Below are 25,896 nucleotides of genomic sequence, written 5' to 3'. Positions count from 1 at the left end.
TAGTGAATGTTAGCAGAGTTTTAGTGATTTAAATAGTTTTAATCTCTAGTCTGGACAAGTTCAACACACAAAATTCAACTCTTATTGAACGGGCATGTTGATGGCTCTGAACGCATGTGATTGTGACAAATGCTTTCTAAGCATAATGTTTGATTCTTTAAATTCAATATTTTTGAGACTCTTATTTGGGGGGTTACCACTTTCACCTTAAGAAAGTTGTGAGCTCCTCTGTGTGGACTTTGCATGTTCTCACTGTGCATGGGTTTGCTTCGGGTCCCCTGGTTTCGTCTCACATGCATGTGAGATTAATTAGCCACCCTCAATCGCTCGTAATGTGAGTCTGTGATTGTTTGTCTCTGTGATGGACTGGCAACCCCCCCTGCGTTTACTTTGTTCTCCTCCTCAGTTAGCTGGGAATCACTGCAACACCGACAACAAGATAAAGTGGAACAGAGGATGGATCAATTAATAAGTTTGACATTTTATTTTGTGTTTTCAAATAAGTGATGTCTTGATTCCTCAGCTTTAAAAGCAGACCTGTCTGCACATGATGTTGGATAAAAACATTAATGCTACACAGTCTAAAAACCTCTAAATGAACCAAACATGGGACATCATGAGTACCAGGGGTACAATACAGCAGTTCTTTATCAGTCTTGGAAGGTGTAACATGTTTTTGACCCCTTTATACAATATTTGATCAGTTCTCAGTGGGTGAAAATATCATCACATGAATTGCATTCAGCAATACAAACAGGGTTATTGAGAAAGTCGTGGAAGTGAAGTTTCAAAATGTCACATCACAGCAGCGCTTCGGTATGTGTTTGTTTCAATCTTTTGGTCCAATGTCAAAACAAATGGGACAAAGATGCACATCTTTTTATTTTTTTTTTACTCCTTTTCTTTTTTCTTTTTCTTTTTCACCTTTGGCCAAAACAAGAAAAACCACATGATTGAAGACTACGTAAACCTCTCCAGCCAACAGATGTTCTATTATTATTTGTGGGTTTCTGTCACTACTCTTTTCACATCATACAGTTAAAATTACTAAAGCAGCTCTGTGTTTCACTATCCAGTCAAATTATCATCTTATTTCTCAGTTATTGTAAATCAAAAGCAGCCTGGAGCGCAAAAAGAATGCAAACTTAAAAAGAAAACCTGACCTCTTTGTCAATATAACTACAAATTACTCTCCGATATAGTTAGAGAAAACCCTAAAGAATGTAACAACTAAAATCTAAAACAGCCAGGCAGTTTCCAGTGAGCCGGCCAAATCTACAAACTAGTTTAAGAACAAAACGATCGGCAGAAGTGCAGTAAGGGTGAGTGACAGCCCTACCAGGCCATGTGGATGGCGTATGCAGTGCGAGTCTCCCGTCCCTCCTGGCGGCTGATGTTCTTGGCGGCCTCCACCACCTCCTGTGTGGTCTGGTAATCTTTCAGAGACCACTCGTGAACTGCTACTTCACCATACTGAAGTATACCAACCTGAATGTTTACACACACACACACACACACACACACACACACACACACACACACACACACACACACACACACACACACACACACACACACACACACACACACACACACACACACACACACACACACACACACACACACACACACACACACACACATATGTTCTTGGTTGGCTGCTGGCACATAATTGCGGGAAGCAACATCTGAGGCTGGTGTTTCTGGGGTGAACTATCTCTTTAAGTACCCGTCCTGTTCGTAAAGCAAACACTGCACTTGGGGAATTTTTGAATTCATTCAAAAACCAGAGGTATTTCCTCTTCACCTCACATTGCCTGCTACCCCCGACCCCCTGTACCTCCCCTTTCATAACTCAAACCCCCCTTTCTCAGTCCTCTGGTTGTTTAGCTGAGGATCATGTCCCCAGAACCCCGCCTCCATCTTCAAACTTTCATTCCTCTGTAACCTCAAGCCTGGAGGGCTCATGTCCCTTTACATTACAACAGCAATTCATCCTGGTCTTATTTGCCAAACATTATATGTCACATATGCATGTTTTCACCCGGGGAACTCACTTCTCACTGTTCTGGGAAAACAGCAAAGTGGTTTCAGAGAATTAAGTGCGAGACACACTCCAACTCAAAGCCACAAATTTCCATTACTAGCTGACGTGCAGTGTTACCTGCATCTGGTCCGAGCTGATATGAAACTTGCTGAGGATGTTGCTGAGGAAGTTCTGAACCTCATACCAAGGGTAGATACTGTTGGAGCCATCCAGCACGATCACAATGTCCATGTATGTGGAGCACCCTGCAGAATGTGGGGGAGATATATTCATGTTTACACGGTCACATTAAAGCAATGATGACATGTTTTATGGTTAGAAAATAGTTACTTAGTACAGCTGAGTTAAGAAAAAGTCTACCAGAACTGAAGGTAAGTCGTTGCAAATAAAAAAAATAAAGAAAGACTAGAAACGTGCATGCATGTGTTCATGTTTCTGTGGTTACTTTGTGCCGTTGGCGCGATGGTCTCTCTTGGCTCAAAGTCATCGCTGACAGAGGCGCAGATGCCAGTGCTGAACATAGACGTACCGCACTCCTGCGACCATAGTGGGGCACATGCCTGCCAAACAAAAGCACACACACACGCACACACGCACACAAGCACGAAAGTCATAAGAGGGAATAAGTCATGGAAAAACTACAATGGAGTAGTTTGGAGGCGAGAAAAATGAGGGAGAAGCAGAGAAAGGGAGAGACTATTGTTGACATCTTGGCAGTGACTGTTGTCATGAGCGGTTTAACAGAGCTGGAACCCAAGACCAGCGATGTGATTGTGCTAAACGCAGGGTGGGGGGCGGCAGCGGTGGCGGGGTACCCCATAAAAATACTTCGGTCTTCAAAGCTCGCCGTTTATTTGACTTTCATAGCAAGGGGATAGAGTGAGGGGAGAGACTGGAGATGACAAACAAACTGAAGCATACAGTAGAGAAAGACAAAGGAGGGAGACCGGAGGGGGGGGTTCTTCTCCCCCTGTCATTATATGGACAAGTTTCTCCTCAGTCACATAGACAAGCAGAGGAACAGATGGAGATGGAGATGGAGAGAGAGAGAGAGAGAGAGAGAGAGAGGGAGAGAGAGAGAGAGAGAGAGAGAGAGGCAACCATGGAGGGAGAAGATGGAGGAAAGCGAGAGGTGTTATGGCTTTTGGACGGTCTGTCATTAACAAAAGGCTGGAGACGCATTCCAATCCTGTTATAGACCTGACCACTGGGGTTAAGATAAACACACACACACACACACACACACACACACACACACACACACACACACACACACACACACACACACACACACGCACGCGCGCACGCACGCACGCACACACACGCACGCAGACTAAACTGGACTGTGTTTGTGAACTGTACACGACTCCACACCCTTAAGCAGCAGTAAAAACCTGGCAGACACCAAAACACGTAAAGACACAAACACACACACACACACACACACACACACACACACACACACACACACACACACACACACACACACACACACACACACACACAGCTGCCTCCTGGCTGCGGCTGTGTACGCCGGTATGAGCCAGAAGCCTCAGAACTGGAGAAATTAGAGTTGGAGAGCAACAGCACGGCGATGATGAGATGTGTGTGTATCAGAGCAACAGCATTGAGACTTAAGTGTTGTTTCATAAAAATGAGACCCTGAACACCACTGCTTCGATTGCCAACTTTCCAGCTCTGACTCCCACAAGCCACACACCATCTACTGTATATTTGGTTACCATCTTTCATTATCGAAACACAGAAAACACGATCGTCCATTAGCCAACTCACGGTTAGATTATTACTTTTGATTGTCTCCGTTATGTTTTTGCAGCGTTGCTATGACACATTATCAGAATTGTAAATACTATGTGTGTTAATCTTTTCACTGATTCACATATTTAGTTAGTTGGAACTGAAATGACGGTGCGCAGATGTTATATTGGTCTGTTTGTGCTAAAATTATTAAAGTCGGGTACTTTCAATTGCGTGCACTCCTGCCAGGGTGACACAATTTTCAATTAGTTACAAGCATATTAGTGACGAAGCAGCGATGGTACAGTAACACATTACTTATATTGACTGAGGAAAGCTCCACCTCCAAGCGGCCCTGGAACAATGTTAAGGAAGATGAATGTGTGCATGGATGGAGGCTGTGACCTTTCCGAGGGAACTTAGCACAGCAGGGGGCAAGGAGGGAACTTCCCCATTATTGTCATAAGTTTAAATGAACTACACATAGATACGAAACACTTTTTTCAGCTTTTCATCAATATGTATTTATATTTAAGGCTTTTGGGATGGATAACAAAATCAAAATGAAGCTGCTAACTGAGATTTTTTTTTTTTTACAGTTTCTCTCCCGCTATACTGCCGTGATTATAATTTAAAAATGAAAAAATATAAATACTGTATTAATCCTCATTTAGACTTCACATCTTTATTCATTGTTTGCTTCTGAAGACGTTTTACTTGACTCACCCACAAAGGTTTAACCTAAGATTGTATTCCCATCATTCTTTAAATGAGTGGTTATTTAGTTAGTGCATGTTTATATATATATATAAATTTAAAAAATCCTTTCAAAGCTCCAACAAGGAGGGAAAAACTACATGTGGTTAAACGGAAAGTAAAAACACGCTGAGAAAAGAATTCTTCAAAACTGTGAAAAAGAAACAGGCACAAGCTCTCACCACATCCTCTCAGGCTCTCACACACAAAGTCAGTACCTGCATGGCAAAAGTGAAAACCCTCGTGTGTTGAGACCACATACCAGGAAGCCATCAGGTGAATCCGGAGCGAGTGTCATTCCCAGGTGGGAATTCCTCAAGTTTTTAGAAACATTCTGCAGAGCCGTCTCACCTGAAAGAGACGGTCTGTCAACAACACATCTAAACTCAGCCGAGTGCTTACATTTGTTTGGACGATTTGTTTCTCTTACCTAGATTCACTTTGCTGCAGTTTGAGTTCTTCTCCTCTCCCACGATGCATTTGTACACGTCTCCTTTCCTGTTGTTCGGCGGCCCGTCCCAGGGAGCGCCGACCAGCATCCTTCAAGCATAATGAGAGTCAGTCATTCATCACTGACGCGTCATCCTGCATCCTGTTTGTGTTTGACATTTTAATGACTAGTGTGTCTTTCTTTATTCTGTCTCCCTCAAACACACTCACGATTTCTCCCCGCCTGCCTCATGCTGTAAGACAGAGAAACCGAACAGAGCGTCTTCTGGGCCGGTGAAGATGCGCGGATGCTTTACATCTATGTTGAAACACTGACACAGTCCTGCAAGAAATATCAAAAGGAGATCATTACAAAAATATATTGTGTTATATACAAAACTTGGACACAAAATAATAATCAGTACTTGGAAAACATTGATGAGGGGACAAGATGCAAGCACACATATTTTACTCAAAGGCTTCAATAAAATGTTAGTAATCGCTGATTGTATAAGGTAGTTTGAAAGAGCGTTAATGAGGTGAGGAGTAAATTACAAAGATGAGATTGTACATTAACTGTAGTGCCATTACACAAACTGTATTCATTGACCAATAAAATCAGGCTGGAAACTGTGTTCACAAGTGTGATTATTATTCTACTTCTTGGCTGCGAAAAAAGGGGGGTGGACGGTAAAAAAAAAAGGGGGGGGGGGTTCAAAATATGGATAAACAAAGTGACCAAAGGTGACCTAGAAGGAAAAAAGGAGTTCAGTCTGAGGAGAGGGAAGAGAAGTGAAGCAGGAGAGGGTGTGGGTTAGAAAAACGGAGTATAGTAAGCTCCCTGTTATGACACACAAGCTGGGCCTTCATACACCGAGGGAGAGGTGAAGGAGACACAGAGATGACCCAGAGCAGCAGGATGCGTCGGCAAGTTGTTGATCCAACGTTTAGGTATAAACTGAAGTACAGACCAGCTGCCAACGTTAGTGAAACTAAATACACAAGCTTTCGAAGTCGTGAATTTCATTAAGGACGACTGATCCATGAACACGAATACAGAAGTTTATACTAGAGAGTAAATTTGTTTGTGAGATTAGCCTGATATGTTTTAATGCATTAGGACTGCACAGTGCACACTTCTATTCCATTCAATTCAGGTATTTTTCCTGATTTCCACAACTTGAGCAATGGGGCAATAGAAATATATTGCACTAGGATAGAAGAAGAAAATGATCTGTAGTGCATCAAATATCCAAACAGCCACAAGTTTGGAGGACAACCAAGTGCAGACCGAGGCAACATCAAATACGTATTTATTATTTCTTTCTTCAGTCAGCAAAAATCTAGGGGAAGATTTTTAGGGAGTGGGTAAAGAAGCAACATATTCAGACTAAAACCAAACGTTGGCTTAATGCAAAGTCAATGTCATGGTTCACGTTCAGTGTTCTTGTGTTATTTTGAGATTCCGGCTCTGTCCCCCGTTTCAGGCTCCTCGGCTTCCCCTCCTCATGTCTGATTGTTGTTCCCTGCCCTGATGTGTGTCACCTGTGCCTGACATGACTGTGTGATTGTCTGCACCTGGTGACAGCAGAGACACTGTCTTGTGTTTCAGGGTTCCTGTACGGGCAACATCTCAGTCTGTGTTCCTGTATTTCCATGTTTGGACTTTCCAGCATCACTTTATGATTTTACAGCAATCTCGTTGACATTTTCATCATTTGGATTTTTGTTTTTCCTTGATGGGTGTAAAGATGAGCTTCTACGATGGTGTCTGGCGTTCTGAGTCCTCCTCTGAGCCAAAGCAACAGTCAGTAGATTTTTTCAATGATTTTTTAAAAAAAACATGCATTGATCCAATCAATAGTAAGAATCTGTTAGTTTGAAAATGATTAGGCTGTAATGTGAAAACTACGATACTTATGGCTGAGGATGCCTGCCCCAAAGGATACGACTGTCTTTGTGTGTGTGCTCGTATAATTGACAATTCACACTGCTAAACACTGTTAAAAAAAATTAAAAATCATGTCATTTCTTGGCTTCACAGTTTGATCTGTATCCATCTGTTTTTTGTTAATCCAAATGTGCTCAAATAGTCTGGCAAACAATTACACATCAACACACATTCACTAATCGGCACCAGAAATAAGTCTGATTGTGTTTCATTCATATACGAGACGATGCTAAACTGTCATGCAGCCACCTGCCTTTAAATGGAGCTACTGCGCTGTCAGACAGCAGTCTGCCTCCCTGCTGCAGTGCTGGACTACGCAGCAGTTTTAAAACAGCGTAGGGTGGAGAGGAGATGTCTGGCAGAAACAGTGTGATTTGGTAAGACTTTGATCTCGAAAATCAAAAAGAAGGTAGCGCGTAGGCTGTCAGACAAATCCTCCAGAGTCTCCACTGCAGGATTTAAGCACGTTATACAAAGGCCAAATTGTGATGGCGAGATGAAGTGGGTCAAAGCATGTCCAAAAACCACAGCTCTTCATGGTCTCTAATGGTCAGTGTCTATTGAAAATATTCAAAGTAAAAGCAGTGAACCTGAGACGGGATCTCTGGTAGCCACAGCTCATCGATGCAAAAACTGCTGTACGTTTACTTACAACTATGTAAAGGCTAGAATACACAGGGTATTATGTATTGGTGTGTAAAGGGAGCCACAGAGAGAACGTACACGATATTATGATGGTGGACATAATATCGAGACTGATCGCCGTGAAGAGTCACTTTTGTAGGAAAAGTGTTTCTGAATACTTTTGAGCTTCTTCATGTAAACCAGTGATGACCGAAGCCAAACTACTGTTTTTCTTCCCATTTGGGTCCTGAATTATCTTCATGGGTGGTTACGGTGTGACGACAGCTATATTTTCAAATAAAAGGTTTAGATACATCAACATTTACTCCCTTTTTTCAACAGAAAGTTTTACTGGTGTTGCCAGTAGCTCACAGGAGATCAAGTCTTTTACATTTCCTACCTACACATTTCCTCCTAAATGAAAGGGCACCGTCGTGTATGATTTTCTGCTCAGAATAAGAAACCATGCGCAGCTCTTGACAAGTCAGTATTTAACTTGTCCCACTGGTGTATCTCCTGTATGTTATTTGTAGTCGTGGGAAACAGGGTGTGTTGAATGGTAAAAGGGGCTTTTTTTTGACAGTCTGGGACAACTACAATACTTCTGCTCCTGTAAGCTGGTGATTGTCCTGGAGAAATAATTTACAGGACAGAGAACCAAACCAGAACACTGCTGCTGTGATTATGCACCAGCTACCCATGCATGTGTACACAGAAAGTTCCCCACAAACACACACACACACACACACACACACACACACACACACACACACACACACACACACACACACACACACACACACACACACACACACACACACACACGCACACACGCACACACACATAAACCTCGGCCAGGATCAATCAGAGGGGGATTCCACTTGGTTTTTGAGAGAGAAACTAGATATGTGCTCTGTTTCTCTCCCATCTCGGCTCCTGCATTTTCTCATTTTCTCACACACCATAATCTCTTTCTATCTGCTCTTTCACTTTTTCCTTCCTGACAGATGTTTGTCCTGTAATGACATTGTCTTTTCTTCTCATTATTTTTCAGATTATCATACTGCTCTTTTTCTTTTTCTTTTTTTTATTCTTTTTTCTTTTTCTGTGTTTACAGCCACACCTGTAACATTATTCCGCAGACAGAAATGTTGTTAACTCACTGGTTTGCCTCCTCATTGGGCACAAACAGACAAATTCAACGAACACATTTATTGCCGTGAGGTTTTTGCACAACATACTTTTGACGATATTGCCTTCAAGTTTTGTGCACTTGTTTGTGTTTCCATCCGGATAAGTTTTAGTAGCTCTGGTGATCCTCTGATTTTTCACTTGCTTCAAATGCGTTTAAAAGTATTTGATGACTTAAGATCTACAAAGTCACAGACGTTTCTAGCAGAGTCATCAAACACTTTGCTTTCAGTATAACAGGCAGACAAGCGAGACTCCTACATTGTCATCCCAACAATATATGGTACCGCAGAGCTGCGAGCCAACAGTCCTGTTTCTGCTCTGATCTGTTTAAACATTTACTATTTTTTTGCATCCAAGCCTCCAGTGACTGTCACCATATTAATGTGCCTATTTGATTCTTCACAGATGTTTAATGCACTAAACTGGTGGAAATACGCGTAGGCAAAAGTAGAGCGACTCCTTCATAACAAATCTTTCATTTTCACAACAAAAAAAAAAAAGGTCAACTTCCGTCGTTTCAGTCATCGCATGTAGTTATGTAGGACGCCTTGTATGAACACTGTACATCTTCTGTACCACTTCTACTCTCCAACTATAATATTATTTCCAAGACAAACCAGACGTTCGATAACAAACTCGCTGCTCATCACACACAAGCACGCACACACTTCCACCACTTTTCTCAACCCCTCCAGCTTCCACAAAAACATACCATCACCCCCCCCCCCCCCCCCCCCCCTGATTTTCCTGTCCAGTCCTCACTCCCCTGGTTCCTTTTTCACTGGGTTTTATATACGACACCGTACCACAGGCTGTCTGACCGCCCGTTGCCATGACAACTGATGGCAAACATTTATCAAGCCAAACGAAGTCCAGATTCCCTCGACCGCACGATCGGCTCTGGGCGCTGCCGCTGCCTGATGTGAATGGTTGTGATTGTGTAGTATGGGCATATGTGTCTACTGTATATGTGTGTGTGGGCACACTTGGAGGGAAAAGAACTGAGTTAGACGCTGCAGTAATTTTAGGCAATGCTTGCACTTTTAGCAACATGATGTACGGCCATAACATTATGACCACTTATAGAAAAAAAGAAACTAAGAGATATTATCTATTTACTTTGGCACACTTTAGTAGTTGGAATATAGTTTGGTTGAAGTGAACATTTTATTTTGAAAGTTGATGTGTTAGAAGCAGGAAAACTGGGCAAGCGTAATAAAACTAAATTCAAACTATAATGAAACTATATTTATGAAGAAAACATTAAAGGGAGATGTATGGATATGAAGGTATATATCAGAAAGTTTAGTGAAAACAAACACAAGACAGTAAATGCATGGAAATCAATAAAAGTAAATTGGGGTGGCCGTTACAATAAAAAAATTTAAATAAAGAAATTAATTTCATAATCTAATAAAAACAGTCACACTCACATTCATGTTGAAAATTCTTGAAGGATATGTCTATAAATGTACGTCTTTAAAAAAAATGGCTGCAAGCTCAACGGTCTGATTTTTTTCCGGAAAACAAGCTGGATGATGAAGACAAAAGACCAAATCGCCCCTCAGTGATCAACCTGGCCTGTGAGACCGAGCAGAGCCTTGGTCGAAGACCTCAGGTAAGGATTTGAAAGATTTCTACAGCCACGTTGTGACACCTAGACGACTGGGTCATGGCAGCTCGGAAACGTTTGTGTGGCGTTTCTGGCCTGCAGTGGTCAGTATCTATCAGAAGTTAGGAAGAACTGATGACAGTTCAGTGATTTATGTGACGGTTGGCCTATGTGGTCTGATCTTATGGATGAACCAGCTGATAGCCTTCCTTAACTTGGATCTATGTACTACAATGTTTCTTCTCCTACAGTCGTGACGTCTTTCTTCTGTTTCTGTTTTCTTCATTTAACCGACTGATTCCACCTTTCCTTCTCCTCTTCTCACACTCTTACACAGATTTTCTATCCATTATCTCGATCGTGTTCTGTTCTCATCTTTGTCACCCTCTCGTGGGAAATGGGGGTGGAAAGAAGCGGGGGTGTAGGAATGAAAAGTCAGCCAATTATCAGAGGGAGAAGATCCAAAAAAACATGGGGAGATAGCTGGGAGAATAATAGCCAGAATTTATGAATGACCAGTGAAACAAAGTTAAACATACACACCTGTGTTTAACATCTCAGTAAAGCATAACAGAGTGTAACAGACATGGGCTGCCTGCTGCCTGCATCAGAGGGGCTCTGCTGAAGCCATTAACATTACACACATACTCACTCACCTACATGCTTCTGTATGACACATGCAGACTCACACACAGGCAAGAACTAATCTGCAGTACAAGTTTAAAAAGTCAAAAGGTGAAATACAGATATGGCACAGATATTACAGAGTGATATGTAAAATCTATCCACATCAAACACTTCTGCTGCTGGTGTAGGTAGCTGTATCGCCACTCCTCATTCAGTCTTAAGTTTCTGAACAAGCGTGGATAATTACACCGCAAATTGCCATGAATGCAAACATTTCAATCTATGGAATAACATCAGAAGTCTTGTGTGGTTCAGCGGCATTAACATACCTTGCACAGCACAATTTCTTAGCCTATTGATCTCATTTGACTTCATGGCTGCGTGCAATAATAACCCACCACTTATCAGCTGCACAAACACACAGTTATGGCAGACAACAATGGTCTTTTTCTTCAGTGAGCCTCTAGGTGAGCAGAAATGGCTCGGTGAGGTGTGTGTGTGTGTGTGTGTGTGACTGCTGTGCCACAGTGAACACGAGGCCTCTAGCAGAGCTGGTGTGAGAAAACACACATGGCAGGCATCTTATTAGGGGGAACTTTAGACATCAAGTCTGAGAGATGGAAACGGCTGATATGATATGTGAGGTCGAGTTGCACAGCTGCCGGGGTCAGAGGGTGTCGGCTGTAAGAGGAGATGAACCAGTAACCTTTTGGCAGAGGATGCATACAAATATCTGTGATGGCTCCTAACGTCATCTGCTCCTCCAACCAAAATGAAATACATCCTCTGCACTAACAGAACTGACGGATTTACGAAAGGCTCCCGCTTTGAAGCGGGAAACATCATTTTGTTGGACTCATGCAGAACTTCCTATCCCTTTGATCTGTCTGGCAAATGGAGTGCGGCCAGGTGTTTAATAGTGCCTGGTTTTCTTCTTCTCTTGCAAACAATCACCTGAAGAGTGTCTTCATGGTCAGCGGTTTACTGGCACAGAATAAAACCGTTGTGGGACTCGGGGAGGCACGTGTGACCATTATCCTCACATGTTGTCTGTCAAAGTTGATGAGGTTAATGACCATATCACCCACGGAGACAGAAATGGGGGACCGGAGAGCAGCCAGACAGCAGAGCAGGAGAGGATGACATGAAGATTTAAACAGAGTGAGAAAAAAAAGGACTCAAATTCCAGATCTGATTTTTTTCTGTAGTTCGATTTGAAAGCTGTGTGTGTGTCCTTGAAGCATGAAGTGTAACCATGCACTGAGAGGATTATTCACAGAAAGTAACCTGTCTGCCTTAAAATGATAACTTGACTTTAAATTAAGTTCAATTAAGTTGAAACTGCCTATTCATTTATTAAATGAACAGGTTTTCCGATTCCAAGGTAAACTGTACTGTTGTGCCAGTTGTGTCTTTTGTTACTCCAACTATTATTTAACGTTTAACTATCTGAAATGTGTTTGCAGGTCAACAATTGGGGAAATAAAACTCCAACCTAAAAGCAATGTGAACACAAAGTGCAGGGTTAAACTTATGTTGTTTTTCTCATGACAACTGAAAATGGTCAAATCATGTTTTTGTTTTATACCACTGAAACTATTCAGTTTTCTGTTGAATAGCTTACTAATTGAACTGAAAAAGCAGATGTTGAAGAGAAGAATGTGAATAAGGGGACATGTTCAACCTAACATTGATGTTGACAGTGGAAAGGGACGTCAGATGCACCCTTTGTCCAAAGAGAAACAGCCGAAAGTAAGATAACTCAATCAGACGTGCATTTGTACTTATTATTTTCAATATTACAAGCAGGCGTCAGATTTATCACTGCCTCCCGACTCTCAGTGGCCTCATCCCTCTTCAAAAATCGCATTACACAATTACATTATTTTAGGACGAGCAGGATTAAAGCACTTGATTGACTAAAATGACTAATTCACCTGCTTTAACAGACCGCGACAGCCTTTCAGCAGTATCATTTCATTTTTGAACTGTGTTGAAAAACAATTTCTAGTTTGAATTCACAACAGTAAAGTGTTGCATGACTGAACAGATCTTACCTTTAAGAAAAAGGATGAGCTCCACGAACAGCAGGTATTTACGCCACTCCATTTATAAAACCAGCAGTCTCTTGCGACAGTTCTCTTCTTCTTTTTCCTTAAAACACTTTGACAAAGTGGTGAAAATGCCCACCATACACCTTCATGCAAACACGCACGGGTCTTTCTTTTTTTTTTCTTCAGTTTTCCCCAGGAGGCGCGTAAAATCCCCTCAAACGGTGCTGCATGTGGGCTGTGCGCGTGCGGCACTCACTTCAGGCTCATAAACAGACTCTACCTGTTTAATTCAGATTCACATAAAGTCCACCTGGTAAATCAACGAAATGAAATCCGTGATTTTGGCGATTACTCCAAATGATGTTTGGATTTCAGTGTTAAAGTGCGTTAAAATGTCCCAAAAAAAAAAAAAAAAAAAAAAGGATCAAGTAATACTTTGCGCAACTCTCAGTGACCCACTCACTGGCCGTGAAAATAACTGCACCTGTCCCATCCAACAAGAGGCCCCAGTTCAAAGTCATCAAACCATTACAAATGTGTTTGACCTCCTCAGAAAATCACTCAGCAGCGGGTTTTATCCCCCCGGACTCCTGGTGGAGCGCGTCTCTTCTCTGACTGAAACTCTTTAAACCAAAAGTTTGAGAAGAGTTTCTTTTCATTCATATCTTGTTATCCATGATCCTGCCAGCTGATTTTCCTCCATCCAGAATAAAAAAAAGGGGGGGGGGGGTATCTTTTCCGTGCCTCTGTCGGTGTAAATATGCGCCTCAAGTAACGGGTTTCTCTCACTTTGAAATGAAAGAGCGCATTTATCCTCACTGCTGCTGCCCTCCTCCCACCAACCATCCGTCCTCCTCCATCCACCTCCACACTCCCTCCGAGCGACTGCTTCACATTGACAAACCTCAAACCCACGTCTCCCCCTTCTCTGTCTCCCCTCCTCCTCCTCCTCCTCCTCCTCACACTCTCCCCTCTCTCTGTCAAACACACTCTTGACCCCCAAAAGCTCTCTCTCTCTCTCTCTCTCTCTCTCTCTCTCTCTCTCTCTCTCTCTCTCTCTCTCTCCTCTCCCTCTCCCTCTCTCTCTCTCTCTCTGGGGCACCCTGTAAAAATAAGCAAAACCTCAGAAGTTTAGTCATAGTCACAGCACGAGAGGCATTTAAAGACGATTTAAACACATGTCAAAGTTAATTCTATTTCTGTTCATGAAGAACCGATGATGATCATCTAAATAACTTAATAAGGATTCATTTTTCTGTAACGTGATCGTTGTTGCCGAGATCACATTAAACCTCCAATGTACGATATGGACGTAACTTTTAGCATGACAATGGCCCCATCTACAGGTCAGCTGGAGTTACTGACAAGTTTCATTAGTAATGGCATTGAAGTAAAAATAATGATAACATACTGTCTTCATAGGTATTTTTGGGCTAACACCATCAAAATGGTCACATTTGTATAACATCTGAAACCTTCCCTGGGGGACAAATAAAAAAGAAATTCCATTATATTGTATGATATTGTATTTCCTCAGGGTTTTGATATTTACTTGTGAAGCAATATGTAACTGTTACTGTGACACGTAGCCTGCAAATCGAGAAATTAATAGGTTGTATTATGTTCTCAAATGTTATGTCTTTTACACTTTTTTGTTTTTCTTAGCATCAAACCACTTCCCACACATGTTCAGTTTCCAGCTCTCAGCACTTTGCACAAGTTCAGGCATCCAGCTACTCGCCTGCTCTGCAGAGGAAGAAACACAGCAGTATCTTGTCCAAGGCCACGAGGCTGGATGACTGAGCCAGCAGCGCCACCACCACCAACATTTTAGGAGGAAAATACATTAAAGAAGTCTGAAAAGCATGTCTTTCAATAACTTTTATAAAAACCTGTGTCACCCAGACCAAATATTAAAAAGCAAGGCTATATTCATCTATCCTCAATACCACTTTGAAACATCCCTATCTTGAGGACACATGTTAAAATCAACATGTTTAGATTACAAACAATTATAGGCTATAAGATATGACCATGCCATTCACAATGTGGTGGTTTAAGGTTATCAGTAGGATAGTTTTTTGTTTGTTTGTTCCATCTCTGACAGCTGATTTCCAACCATGGGCCTTTGCCAGGGAATGTCCCATTGATTATGTTTATTAGCCTGCTGGCCCTTCATCAGCCAAGTGAGAGTAATGGCCAATAAATGCATGATTGTACCCGTATGGAGTCCAGCTATCTCCTTTTTTTGCTGCACTAAAAGGCTTCACCTGGAGTTCATTATTTGCTGATGTTCCCAATCCGTGCACACGAGATAATAACCCTTGAACAAAAGATGCGTTCAGCGCAGTGATACCAAGTCCTCACGGCGTAGCTGCTGCGCACGCGCACACCAGCAAGCAGCAGCGCCCTGACAACCTCCGCTGTGAGTCTTTGATGCTCATAGCGCCGCTAATTTATTTCCACTGATAAGTTGTTGTCAAATAAACAAAGCCCCGACACCACTGCACGGTTACCACGCGCCTTCCGTGACCGCCTTTCCGCGCTGGCACCATGCCGGTAAGTCGCCACGCCTTTGAGCATTTTTGTTTTGTTTGCAGGTCGGGTTGGTTCCTCCCTTCCTCCACTGATGTGATGCTAACCGGTTAGCCTCGCCGTTTGCTCGGACTCGGAGGGGGGACGGGAGGGACGGGGGGGACGGGAGGGGGGGGGATTAAATCACTTCCCACGGCGGTGATTTTAAGGCCCCTTCATCCTCTCCGCAAGGCTCGTCTGCAGACTGTGCGCAGGTCGCGGGTGCGCACATGATTCTATCCATAATGCTGTTATTTACTGGAAACACTCGGACGGATCTGCTCATATGTTGATGTTGGCAGTGGCGTATCGAGGGGCGTTACTGGGGGGGGGGGTCCTTTTATTGCTTTCATTCCTTATTCAGTTCAACATTCATTTAATTAATCAGTTCGATTCCATATGTGATTTATATCAGCACAGTAAAGAAAAGCTACACAAACCATCTGCAGGGCATTTGACAAAAATAAATAAAATACCATAAAATCAATTGAAGCTATTTGATGTAAATATTCAGACCAGTGTGACAGAAAAACTAAAAAGCATATTGTTGTATTCTGTATTCACAGCTTCACCTTTTACATATTGCCTGTAAATACCCATACTAATTCACCTTCGTTCATGTGATTACAGTCATGTCTTTGTTCGGATTGTTTTAATGTTTGAGTGTTGCTTTAACTCTATGTTCAGTTAATTCCTTACGTTCCAAGCTTGAATTCAAATATGAAATCTTTTCATTGTGAATATTGAAGTGGGGATTTCATATTCTATCCCCATCACTGAAAAACACCTTTTGAATAGTTGTTGTTAATTAATTGTTTTTGGCCTTAAATATGTATTATCCATGCTCTATGGAATTCCACCACATCCATGAATTAGATTCTGACTCTTAAACAGAAAGTGTAAGTGTGATCAGGATAGCTAACCTTACATGAACCACTGGTGGATACAATGAGCTTTTATAATTGCCCTGTGTCAGTAGCTGTAGTCATGAATCCAGTTGGTGGTCTTTTTCTTTTCTGAATCATTATGAAATCACTGATCTGAGATCCATTTTTATTCCCAGCCTGCACTTCCTACTGGAAATGCCAAACCTGCCTTCTGACAGCTCGGCTGCCATTTATTGTTTAAAAATCTTCTAATATCTGATTTAGGGTGTTCAGAAAGTGGGTGTTCAGTGTGTCCACAGGCCACCCTCTCAAATTACCGTATCGTGTGATATGAAATTCTATCTCAATGTGAATTCTAAGAACCGACCTAACTGTCATTATCTTTCCTATTTTCAGAGTAATAAGCCAGAGATCAGCGATAACGTCAAGGTTGTGGTGAGATGTCGCCCTCTCAACCAGAAAGAGAAGACGATGGGCCACAGACAGGCGGTCTTAGTGGATGAGATCCGTGGGACCATAACAGTCAACAAGCTGGAGACCCCCCAGGAGCCTCCGAAGACCTTCACTTTTGACACAGTGTTTGGACCAGACAGCAAGCAGCTGGACGTCTACAATCTCACAGCGCGCCCCATCATTGATTCAGTGTTGGAAGGATACAATGGTACGTTTCATACTTTGCCATTCGTCTGTCTAGAAACCATGACAATAACATGAGTTTTATCAACCTGAACACTCAAGCACCTGTAATATGCACTTTTGTAAAGCAACCCTGTTTTTCCATTAAAGCCACTGATGAGCCTTTTTTTTTTGTATTTCTCTCCTCTGTCCATTTCAGGGACCATTTTTGCATATGGGCAAACTGGCACAGGAAAAACCTTCACCATGGAGGGTGTGAGAGCAGTGCCAGAACTCAGAGGGATCATCCCAAATTCCTTTGCCCATATCTTTGGTCACATAGCCAAGGCAGAAGGTGACACCAGGTAAAGCAGCAGTCACTTGCATGTGAGCTGCTACAAGATCTGAAATCAACCAATAACATTGGAAGAGTCTAGATGTTTGTTTTTTTCTCTCTCTCTCATGGAAAATATGTTGTTTTATTCTGGTTTTAAAGAATACATTCCTGTACCCCTCTGACTCTTCTGACATAAATCACAACATCACTAATGTAATATAATATAAATGTAATTAAGAATTTTTTTTGTTGAATCATTTTGTGATGATAACCGTTCTGACTAGTTTCCTGAGCTCTGCTGTAACGCCATGGTTTTCTAACCATTTACTATCTTTTGAAAATAATGTTATTTGCACTTTCTCTGAAAAAGACTCGACACATTTGAAAACGACACACAATGGTTGAATAAGATGCCACACGTGTTTCGCATGCCACATTTGCAGTTTGCGTTCCTCACGCTTCACTATATTGATCTCACTTTGTAAAACACGTTTTTCTCCCTGTAGATTTCTAGTGCGAGTTTCCTACCTGGAGATTTACAATGAGGAAGTGCGAGACTTATTGGGAAAAGACCAAATGCAGCGGCTGGAGGTAAGAAGATATTTGATGCCAAAACTCTCTCGTCATCATATTTAACATTGTTGTGTTTTCTTTTCCAAATGTAAAACCTACATGTGAAGTTGGTATTCTCTGGAAATGATAGGTCATTAAAAAAAAAATTTAATTTTTTTTTTTATTCCCGATGACAGGTGAAGGAAAGACCAGATGTGGGCGTGTACATCAAAGACCTCTCTGGTTATGTTGTGAACAATGCTGACGACATGGACCGGGTTATGACGATGGGCCATAAAAACCGTAAGAGACACAAGTGACTGCACCAAGACGAAAATAGAGACACATAAGATCAAAACAACTGATTGTACTCTATCACGACACTGATCTCTATGGAACGGCATACGTTACTCTGAAATGAACTTCTTTATTACAAGAAGTAGACGGATCTGCTTACAATAAGGCTTTAACTTACTGTTAAAGTTTGAAAAAATGCAAACATGCTTTTTTTTTTACAGTTTAATCCCGAAAAGCATTTAAATATTTGTCATCACTGTTATGCGCCCCGATCAAATGCTATTTTGTCATATTTAGGGTCCGTTGGCGCCACAAACATGAATGAGCACAGCTCCCGCTCTCATGCCATCTTCACCATCACCATCGAGTGCAGCGAGAAGGGCGTTGATGGAAACCAGCATGTGCGCATGGGGAAACTGCACCTGGTTGATCTGGCGGTATGTGTCCAGACGATAATTGGAACTGTTTCTGTGAATATGAGATGATACTGATCATGACATGTTTCAATCCGCGCTTCATCGGGGCCATTTCTAATTCATCGGCCACTTCCGCTCCGCAGGGTTCAGAGCGTCAGGGTAAGACCGGAGCCACCGGTCAACGTTTAAAGGAAGCCACAAAGATCAATCTCTCTCTTTCCACGCTGGGTAATGTGATCTCGGCCCTTGTGGACGGCAAAAGCACGCACGTTCCCTACAGGAACTCGAAGCTGACCCGTCTGCTGCAGGATTCACTGGGAGGAAACTCAAAGACCATGATGGTAAAGTTGTGATGTTGAAACATGTGAACCACTGCTGCATTCCAAAAAAAAAATATCCTTTCAAAACTAAAATCACAATACATGGTAGAGTATTTCCACCAAGTGTTTGGTCATTACAGTTTTTCAACAGTTCAAAAATCACAAATTTCTCTCCCACCAGTGTGCAAATATCGGCCCCGCAGATTACAACTACGATGAGACCATCAGTACCCTGCGCTATGCCAATCGGGCTAAAAACATCAAAAACAAAGCCAGGATCAATGAAGATCCAAAAGATGCTCTGCTGCGCCAGTTTCAGAAGGAGATTGAAGAGCTGAAGAAGAAATTGGAAGAAGGTATTAAGCCAGATTTAAAGTAAAAAAAAAAATCTGTGGTTGTAATGTCTTTGTACTTTTTGTGCCTGGTTTTATAAATTGTTTCGTCTCATCGTAGGTGAAGAGATATCAGGCTCTGAGGGCAGCGGCTCCGAGGAGATGGACGAAGGCGATGATGAAGGAGGGGAGGCGGGAGAAGGCCGGAGGAGAAGAAGAGGCAAGATTTTGTGACCAATGTGACAAATGTGCTGATGCATGTGGGGGTTTGTGGTTATTGGAATATAGTGCATCCTCATCATGTGAAATCTCTTATCAGCGTGTCATTTTTAATATTCCTCAGCATCCAGTCACTCTAATATATTTTCAAGCTCAGGTTGTTCAGCTGGTCTCTGTTGCCAGGCTTTCATGAACATTACACTGTTCATCTATTAGCTCCCTCTGCTATTTTCACCTTCGACCTTTGAACTATTATTGGAGAGTGTGAAATTACCATGGAGTCAGCAAAACTCAGTCATCACATTATTTTCATTGCAGACAGGGATTTTCTTCTTGACCTTTGCACTGTTTTTCAAACAGCTTCTGCTTTGATTTAAAAAAAAAAAATTCCACTTTTCACATATACATATAATATAGCTGCTTTATGTGTTAGAAGAACAGAAGCGGCCTGTATTTTTTTGCTTCAAACTTCCAGTGCAAGGCTGCGAGAGAAACCTTATCTCTTACATCTCATTACTGATTCCTCCCTGCAGGCCCCTTGTTGGGGTTTGACGTTTCCTCTTCTCATCCACCTCCTCGGTACGAGTACACACTGAGGTCCAACCACAAAATGGTGACTTGGAGAAGGATTTCCACAGAGCAACATATCGGCCGTTAAATTATTACTTATTAATAATTACTTTCTACACATGGAACCCCAAGATATTCTTTATATTAGGTTATAAAAAGTAAATCTTTATTTTTTGTAGTTTGCTACAAAGGCTTTTATTTTAAAAGATTCGGTGTGAGCTTTTGAGGGCCTCCACGTCATGGCAGCACCATCCCTGTTTTTTGTTTTTTTTTACTTTCAATAAAATTGAGAACCGGTTCTCCTTTGAATGGGGAAGTGGGATATCTCTTATGGAATACCAATCCTAAACGAGTAAATATTAACCGTACATACTTTGACATATAGTAAAAAGGATGCAGCAGCAGCACAGCCTGTAGTACCAATCTTACAGTAAGTTCTTGTATAGTGTAGACTTTCTATGTATACGTTGGATAGAGTTCTCATGAATGAAAGCTGGAAATTGTGGCTGACTGACTGTCTGGTGATGACGGTATTTGGTTTTAGTGCAATGAGCTTGCAGGTGATTTTGTTTGGGGGATTTCCTGACACTTTGATTTGTCTCACCTATGTCCTTCCACTCACTGTCTATTATTCCCTCAGTGACTTGGGTACCTACTTTTGCATACAGTTGTATACATTACCATGAATCCTAAGGGGATTCAAACATTGAAGGGAAAAAACTAAAACACGTCAAACTGTTTTAAAAAGAGCCCGAAAGGTCAAAACAGAGTAAAAAGGGGTGAAACTGTTAAAATCAGGTTCACCCTGGATGTTGCTGGCTCTGACTTCATATCACAGAGGTTCATTTAAACGATCTACATCTACAGATTTACCAAATGAAACCACATCAATTAAATAACACTAATACAACACCAACTAGTGTTACACTTGATAACCATTCAGCACCAAGTGCTTGGTACCCTTGATTGATTTAAAACAACCTGTCCTGTGTTTTTCTCTGCTCAGGGCGGAAGAAGGTCTCCCCAGACAAAATGGTGGAGATGCAGGCGAAGATTGAAGAAGAACGAAAGGCTTTAGAGGCCAAGCTGGACATGGAGGAGGAGGAGAGAAACAAGGCGAGAGCCGAGTTGGAGAAGCGGGAGAAAGACCTTCTGAAAGCCCAGTGAGTCCTTCACAATTCATTTTCCATGAACTTGCATCAGTGTGTTTTAGAATCCAAACTGATAACTTTACGTCTGACCCGTCAGGCAGGAGCATCACCTCTTGCTGGAAAAATTGTCCGCCTTGGAGAAGAAGGTGATTGTGGGCGGCGTGGATCTATTGGCCAAAGCTGAGGAGCAAGAGAAGCTCCTGCAGGAGTCCAATAATGAGCTGGAGGAGCGCCGCAGGAGAGCAGAGCAGCTCCGGAAGGAGCTGGAGGAGAAAGAGGTGAGGAGATACAGCAGTACACACAGTATTTCACTAAGCTGAACATAACACAACATAACACTGAACAAATAAGCATCAACTGGACACTTTTTTTATAATTGTTCTAACATTGGGCTGGAAATAACATGGTAATAACTAACTAATAACATTACTAGATTTAAACTGAATTGACTGATGGTTTGACATAAGTTACTCAGCCTTTTACGCCGAGTACCCCAATCTTCTAGTTCTGACATTTAAAAACTGAAATCTTCAGATGTTAATCTTGCTAAAGAATATAATTCTGCATCATTCATTTTTTTTCTCCCCATTTTCGAAAACAGCAAGAACGTCTGGATATAGAAGAGAAATACACAAGTCTGCAAGAAGAAGCTCAAGGAAAGACCAAGAAGCTGAAGAAAGTCTGGACGATGCTGATGGCCGCCAAGTCAGAGGTCAGCATTACAAGAACGGGCTGCTGTCATATCATATTGTATATAACACAGCCCTCATTATAACACAACATTTTAAAGGGCTTCTGTTTGGAAATGTTGCAGATCAAATCATGACTTTCATTCTTCAGCATACCCAGCTGTTAACGTTTGTGATGACGGGGTACAGGCGCACACACGCTGCAACTTTGCTGAACTTCTCGTGGTGATCAATGCAGCTGAGACTAACTTAAGCATCCCACGCCCTTCACCTGTCGATGACACGCCCCCTCACGCCAGAACAGGGCCAAAAGTTCAAAACATGAAAAAAAGACAATCTGATCATTATAAAAAAAAAAAGTCAAACCTGAAAACTTGATCTGAATGTGGGGGAAAAAGATCCTAATATGGAAACATTAAACCTGCAACTGAAAAATATCACCTTAAATTAAAAAATATGATTAAGAGCGAACAATTTTAATACACATTTCTACCAAAAGAATTCCAGAGCTGAAACCAAATTATATTATAAAATAATTACATTATAAAAAACCTTTCACACATTATTTTTATTGTAAATACTGTGTGTTTATTTTTTAGAATTCAAGATCAAACTTTAAATCTTCTGTTTCAAATGAAACATTTTCAATCACCATATGTTTTGTACAGTTGTTAATGTTCACTAATGTGCACTTTTTTTTTCTTTTAAATTTACAAACTTTGACCTGGATGTATCACCAGACGTATATCTCTCTGACAGAACTAGATTTTCATCATACGTGCAGGGCTGCATGCAGAACGTGTCATTATGGATATTCTGAATGTTAAAATGTTTTTTTTGTTGTTCACACATTTTCAAATAAACCCGTTTCTGTCATCTGTATATTTTCCTCCAAACAATATTTGGTCTGCAAACCTTTTTGTTTGTTTGTTTTTTTTAGCCTCTTAAACGTAGATTATCTCTGTGCAGTGAGTTTGGGTTGATTGGAGAGGGATGGCGATTGATCCAGATTGTGCTGCGTGTGTTAGATGGCAGATTTACAGCAAGAGAATCACAGAGAGATTGAGGGCCTCCTGGAGAACATCCGCCAGCTGAGCCGAGAACTCCGCCTCCAGATGCTCATCATTGACAACTTCATCCCCCAGGAGTACCAGGTGAGTGTCCGTGTCTGATCCAGTCATTAGATTTTATTCATAAATCTTTATTTAACACATGAAATGTCAGATTAAAACCTGCATTTTGTTACGCCGCAGCTGCGCCATAGCAACTGATTTCATGATTTTTACTTTGTGATGTTTGCTTTGTAGGAGATGATCGAGAACTACGTGCACTGGAATGAGGACATTGGCGAATGGCAGCTGGTGAGCTCATTTTGCTATTGTGCAGTGTGATGAAGACAACGAACTCTTTAAAGAGCTTTCTGCTCATACATGTCTGACCGCTTTGTGTCTTCCAGAAATGTGTGGCTTACACTGGCAACAATATGAGGAAACAAACACCCGCTCCAGACAAAAAAGAAAAAGATGTGAGCTGCAGAAGACGACACGTCTAATGACCACGGTCTAATAACTTGTCTTTACATGACCTGACGGTCGATTGTCCACCGTTCTTTTCCATGTCTCTGCCTCCTGCAGCCGTTTGAGGTGGATCTGTCCCACGTGTACCTCGCCTACACAGAGGAGAGCATGCGGCAGTCGCTGATGAAACTCGAGAGGCCAAGAACCTCCAAAAGTGGCAAAAGCAGCCGTCCCAAAACTGGACGAAGGTAAAATACTTAACACTCGGATAAGTGAAAGCTCAGAGAGGTATACCCGTCTGCCTTCTACTTTCTGTTATCATTCTTTGGACCTGTTTCCATTTCTCACTTCTTAAATCTCGCATATATCTGATTTAATATCTGTTGAATCTGATTATTCACCTGGCCACACTCAATAGAAAACTGGCAAATGTGAAGTGAAGCTTCAAAATTTTCTCATGATTTTCCACTTTATGAAGATGCACCAGTGACTGGAGCTTGTTGATGTCGTCCTTTAATGCCTTCATGAGGAGACTGTTTATTGTCATTTCCACTCTTGTTTCACTTCAGGTTATTACTTGCTCTTGGTTGAAATAATATTATATAAAACAAAAACAAAATGGCTCCATTGTATGGTTAGCTCATATATAGTATTAGATTTGATCACGATATCCTCTTCTATGAAATAAGAAGGCAGAAAGTGCTTGATAAAACTTACCATGAATCCATCTCTCAACACAGGAAAAGATCTGCAAAGCCCGATGCTGTGATCGACTCTCTTCTGCAGTGATGACAGCGCGTCGTTTCACTGCTGCACCGATGTTACTGAGAAGAATCCGTTACTCCGGTTAAACAATTAACCTTATTTAAAAGATGGTCTGCATAACACTGTATAGCCACTAAGATTTAAATGTGAAGGAGCTGCACCTGTGATAGGATTAACATCTTCTAGCCGAGAGGACATATTGTGTGTCAAGGAGAACTCTTTGTGGTTGTCTAATATTTTGATGCTTTTACATTTCGTTGGATTCTAACCGATTTGTAAAGCAGCAAATCAATTTCAAACAAATGTCACAAGGAACATTTGGACCATAAGTGATCTAACAGAAGAAACGGCTCAGTCTGGATGTTGACAATCAAACTGTGCTCGCCACAAAGAAGCTGCAAAATATTCATATCTGCTACAAGTTGCTGACTGTATTTAACGCATAAGTGCTTTGTCATGAACACTGCACGGATGCAAGTGTCGACTGCTGTTTTCCTGCAATGTAACAAACTGAGTCTGACGACACGGCCCACTCTGATGAATAAAGTCTGGAGAGTAAAACCAAGTTATTCTACTGTCAACAGGAACGAAATCTTTTGTCTTTCCTCCACTTGGATATGACAAGCTGAGCGGGCGCAAAGAGACAACATTGTGTACGTGTATCTGGAAACAATCTCATCTGGTCTCATCCTCAATTTAGCCTCCGTCTCTTGACCCTTGTATCCAGGTCGACGTTGGTGTAGTATATCTTCCCTGAGGGTTTCAGCAGCTGCTGTCTTGAAAGAATAAAAACACTCACAAAATGATCAACACAGCATTTAAGCTGAATTTCCATCCAGTAGCGCATGAGTTACTGCGTCTGTCGTATTATCATACTGTCCTTCCATTGATTCCACCGGCCAAATCAAACGGCCTGAGATTAATTTTTCAGATTCTGTCAATTTTGACTGTAGATTATTGCTCCCAAGACGGGCAGCACTGTCTTACATGAATGAAAGAAATATCAGTGACTCATAACTTCTTTGCCATTAAGGGAACACACCTGTCTGCTTGGTGGACAGACTCAACAGTTTCCTGTGTATGAAATCCATTTTTCCAGAAAACCCTTCTGAAATAAGTCGCTGCAAGTTGTTCAGTGTCACAGCAAGAACATTGTGGGTTCAACTCTGGGCCGGGCCTTTAGAGGAGGATTTGGATTTCACTGATATTTCACTTGAGCCTTCAAAGCGCCTTACAAAACTCACCTGCAGTGAAAGAACTAGGTATTTAAACATTTTCTATTGGTCAACTAAGACTGTAACGTAACTGTAAATTTGGAAACACTTCTGCTCTGTCCCATTTCTTTGAAATTCAAAGCTCTTGGCTGTACAATAAAAAGAGAAGAGTGTGTGAGCTTGATGAGTGGTGTGGAGTGTAAATGTGAAAGTTTACTATTTGGGGAACTAAGAGGAATTCACATCTGAGCATGTTTTCTGGCACCTCAGCTGTCAGAAAAGAGGAAACAAGATTAAAATATGATATGAAGGAATACAGGTAAGATCTATCTTACTTGCTTGATGGGAACAGCAGGATTCTGCAACTAAATTCATAAGAAATTAGTTCA

General features: G+C 41.6%; 2 protein-coding genes across 4 annotated transcripts in view; one reads left to right on the top strand and one right to left on the bottom strand.

Annotated features, from left to right (window-relative positions):
* Positions 1-13,850, bottom strand: part of itga10 (integrin, alpha 10) — a 29,368-nt gene extending 15,518 nt beyond the window's left edge. For both annotated transcript variants that reach the window (XM_080470737.1, XM_080470738.1), the window contains exons 1-7: positions 13,056-13,850; positions 5,222-5,333; positions 4,992-5,101; positions 4,824-4,912; positions 2,493-2,607; positions 2,165-2,292; positions 1,340-1,488 (exon numbers count right to left, since the gene is read on the bottom strand). In XM_080470737.1, coding sequence (XP_080326863.1) covers positions 1,340-1,488; positions 2,165-2,292; positions 2,493-2,607; positions 4,824-4,912; positions 4,992-5,101; positions 5,222-5,333; positions 13,056-13,107 — 755 coding nt within the window. In that variant the 5' untranslated portion in view covers positions 13,108-13,850. The remainder of the gene's footprint in view (positions 1-1,339; positions 1,489-2,164; positions 2,293-2,492; positions 2,608-4,823; positions 4,913-4,991; positions 5,102-5,221; positions 5,334-13,055) is intronic.
* A 1,575-nt stretch (positions 13,851-15,425) lies between these two features.
* On the top strand, positions 15,426-25,690 carry LOC308114266 (kinesin-like protein KIF3A). Of its 2 annotated transcripts, none has more exons than XM_080471002.1 (17): positions 15,426-15,611; positions 16,910-17,174; positions 17,349-17,493; positions 17,972-18,056; positions 18,215-18,320; positions 18,612-18,751; positions 18,874-19,071; positions 19,232-19,406; positions 19,504-19,602; positions 21,178-21,334; positions 21,420-21,600; positions 21,924-22,034; positions 23,040-23,165; positions 23,319-23,372; positions 23,468-23,536; positions 23,646-23,776; positions 24,269-25,690. In XM_080471002.1, exons 1-17 carry the CDS (start codon positions 15,606-15,608, stop codon positions 24,315-24,317), a joined length of 2,097 nt encoding a protein of 698 aa, XP_080327128.1. In that variant the 5' UTR covers positions 15,426-15,605; the 3' UTR covers positions 24,318-25,690. The 2 variants fall into 2 exon arrangements, with proteins under 2 accessions (XP_080327128.1, XP_080327129.1); XM_080471003.1 differs by lacking the exon at positions 15,426-15,611 and adding an exon at positions 15,669-15,848.
* Positions 25,691-25,896: the final 206 nt, after the last annotated feature.

This window comes from Lipophrys pholis, assembly GCF_963383615.2.
Source record: "Lipophrys pholis genome assembly, chromosome: 9".
Classification (NCBI taxonomy): domain Eukaryota; kingdom Metazoa; phylum Chordata; class Actinopteri; order Blenniiformes; family Blenniidae; genus Lipophrys; species Lipophrys pholis.
The sequence above is the reverse complement of the archived record's forward strand: the minus strand, read 5'-3'. Positions and strand labels throughout refer to the sequence as shown.